Source organism: Nestor notabilis, unplaced genomic scaffold (assembly GCF_000696875.1).
Source record: "Nestor notabilis isolate BGI_N333 unplaced genomic scaffold, ASM69687v1 scaffold32423, whole genome shotgun sequence".
NCBI classification, from domain to species: Eukaryota; Metazoa; Chordata; class Aves; order Psittaciformes; family Psittacidae; genus Nestor; species Nestor notabilis.
The window spans coordinates 18,646-19,483 of record NW_009921117.1 but is presented as its reverse complement, the minus strand read 5'-3'; the positions used below and the strand labels follow the sequence as shown (position 1 = coordinate 19,483).

Below are 838 nucleotides of genomic sequence, written 5' to 3'. Positions count from 1 at the left end.
AGTTGTAGGTGGCAGTATGAGAAGGAAAGGATTAGAAGTTTATCTGGGATCTAAAGTACAAGGAGATGAAGGAGAACATCAGATTAGAATTCTGTGTCAGAAAGGAAAAAGCTAACTTCTTAATGAAAGTTTCTTATCCTCCAAAGACACATCTACTTACCTTAGAAAAATATTACTTTGTTACTTAACCACTGGTACCCACACTTACAAGCTTACCTTATCTAGCAACACATTCTGCCATAAGCGGAAGATACTGAGGTAGCTTCTGTCTCTTGCACTGAACGATGTGAAGAAAAACTGCAGGAAAAACAAGGTGCTAAAAGCTCACTTGTAGGTATTTTCAAGAAACTCAGAATACTTTCTTGTATCTTGATTATCCTAAGGTTTTCAGCAACAGCATGCTCCTCTCACTTTCAAGAAACCTCACGCTCCACACTTTTTACCCCTTTTAGTAAGTAAAAGTTAAGTTCCCAATAGTACATAAAGACACTTGCTCTTCTTTTGCAAACATTTGTATCTTTGGCATAAGGAAGGGCTCTTCCCTCAACTAACTACACAGTTACATCTTTCTCCCACTTTTAAATAGGATGTGGAACGAATCAGAGTTGAATATACCTATTTCTTGCAGGCCACAGACCTTTCCATTTTTCTACAACATACTACTTTTATTAATCTTTTCACATAAGGAGATGTGAAATCAAAATAATTCAAATAGGAGATCAAATGAGATTCATCATTTGCAGTATTAAAATCTTTCCCATTTGAATGTTCGCTTAGCAGAGAAAGAGGTTTATCTTCCTCAATGATTAAAGTTAATAAATTGAGAGGGAGCAGCCAA

General features: G+C 36.0%; 1 protein-coding gene across 1 annotated transcript in view; it reads right to left on the bottom strand.

Annotated features, from left to right (window-relative positions):
- Positions 1–216: 216 nt before the first annotated feature.
- LOC104402995 (GRAM domain-containing protein 1C-like) overlaps positions 217–838 on the bottom strand; it is a gene marked incomplete at its 3' end in the record, with an annotated part of 12,770 nt that continues 12,148 nt past the window's right edge. Inside the window, exon 5 of the mRNA XM_010011009.1 lies at positions 217–297. Within this exon, the coding sequence (XP_010009311.1) occupies positions 217–297 (81 nt within the window). The remainder of the gene's footprint in view (positions 298–838) is intronic.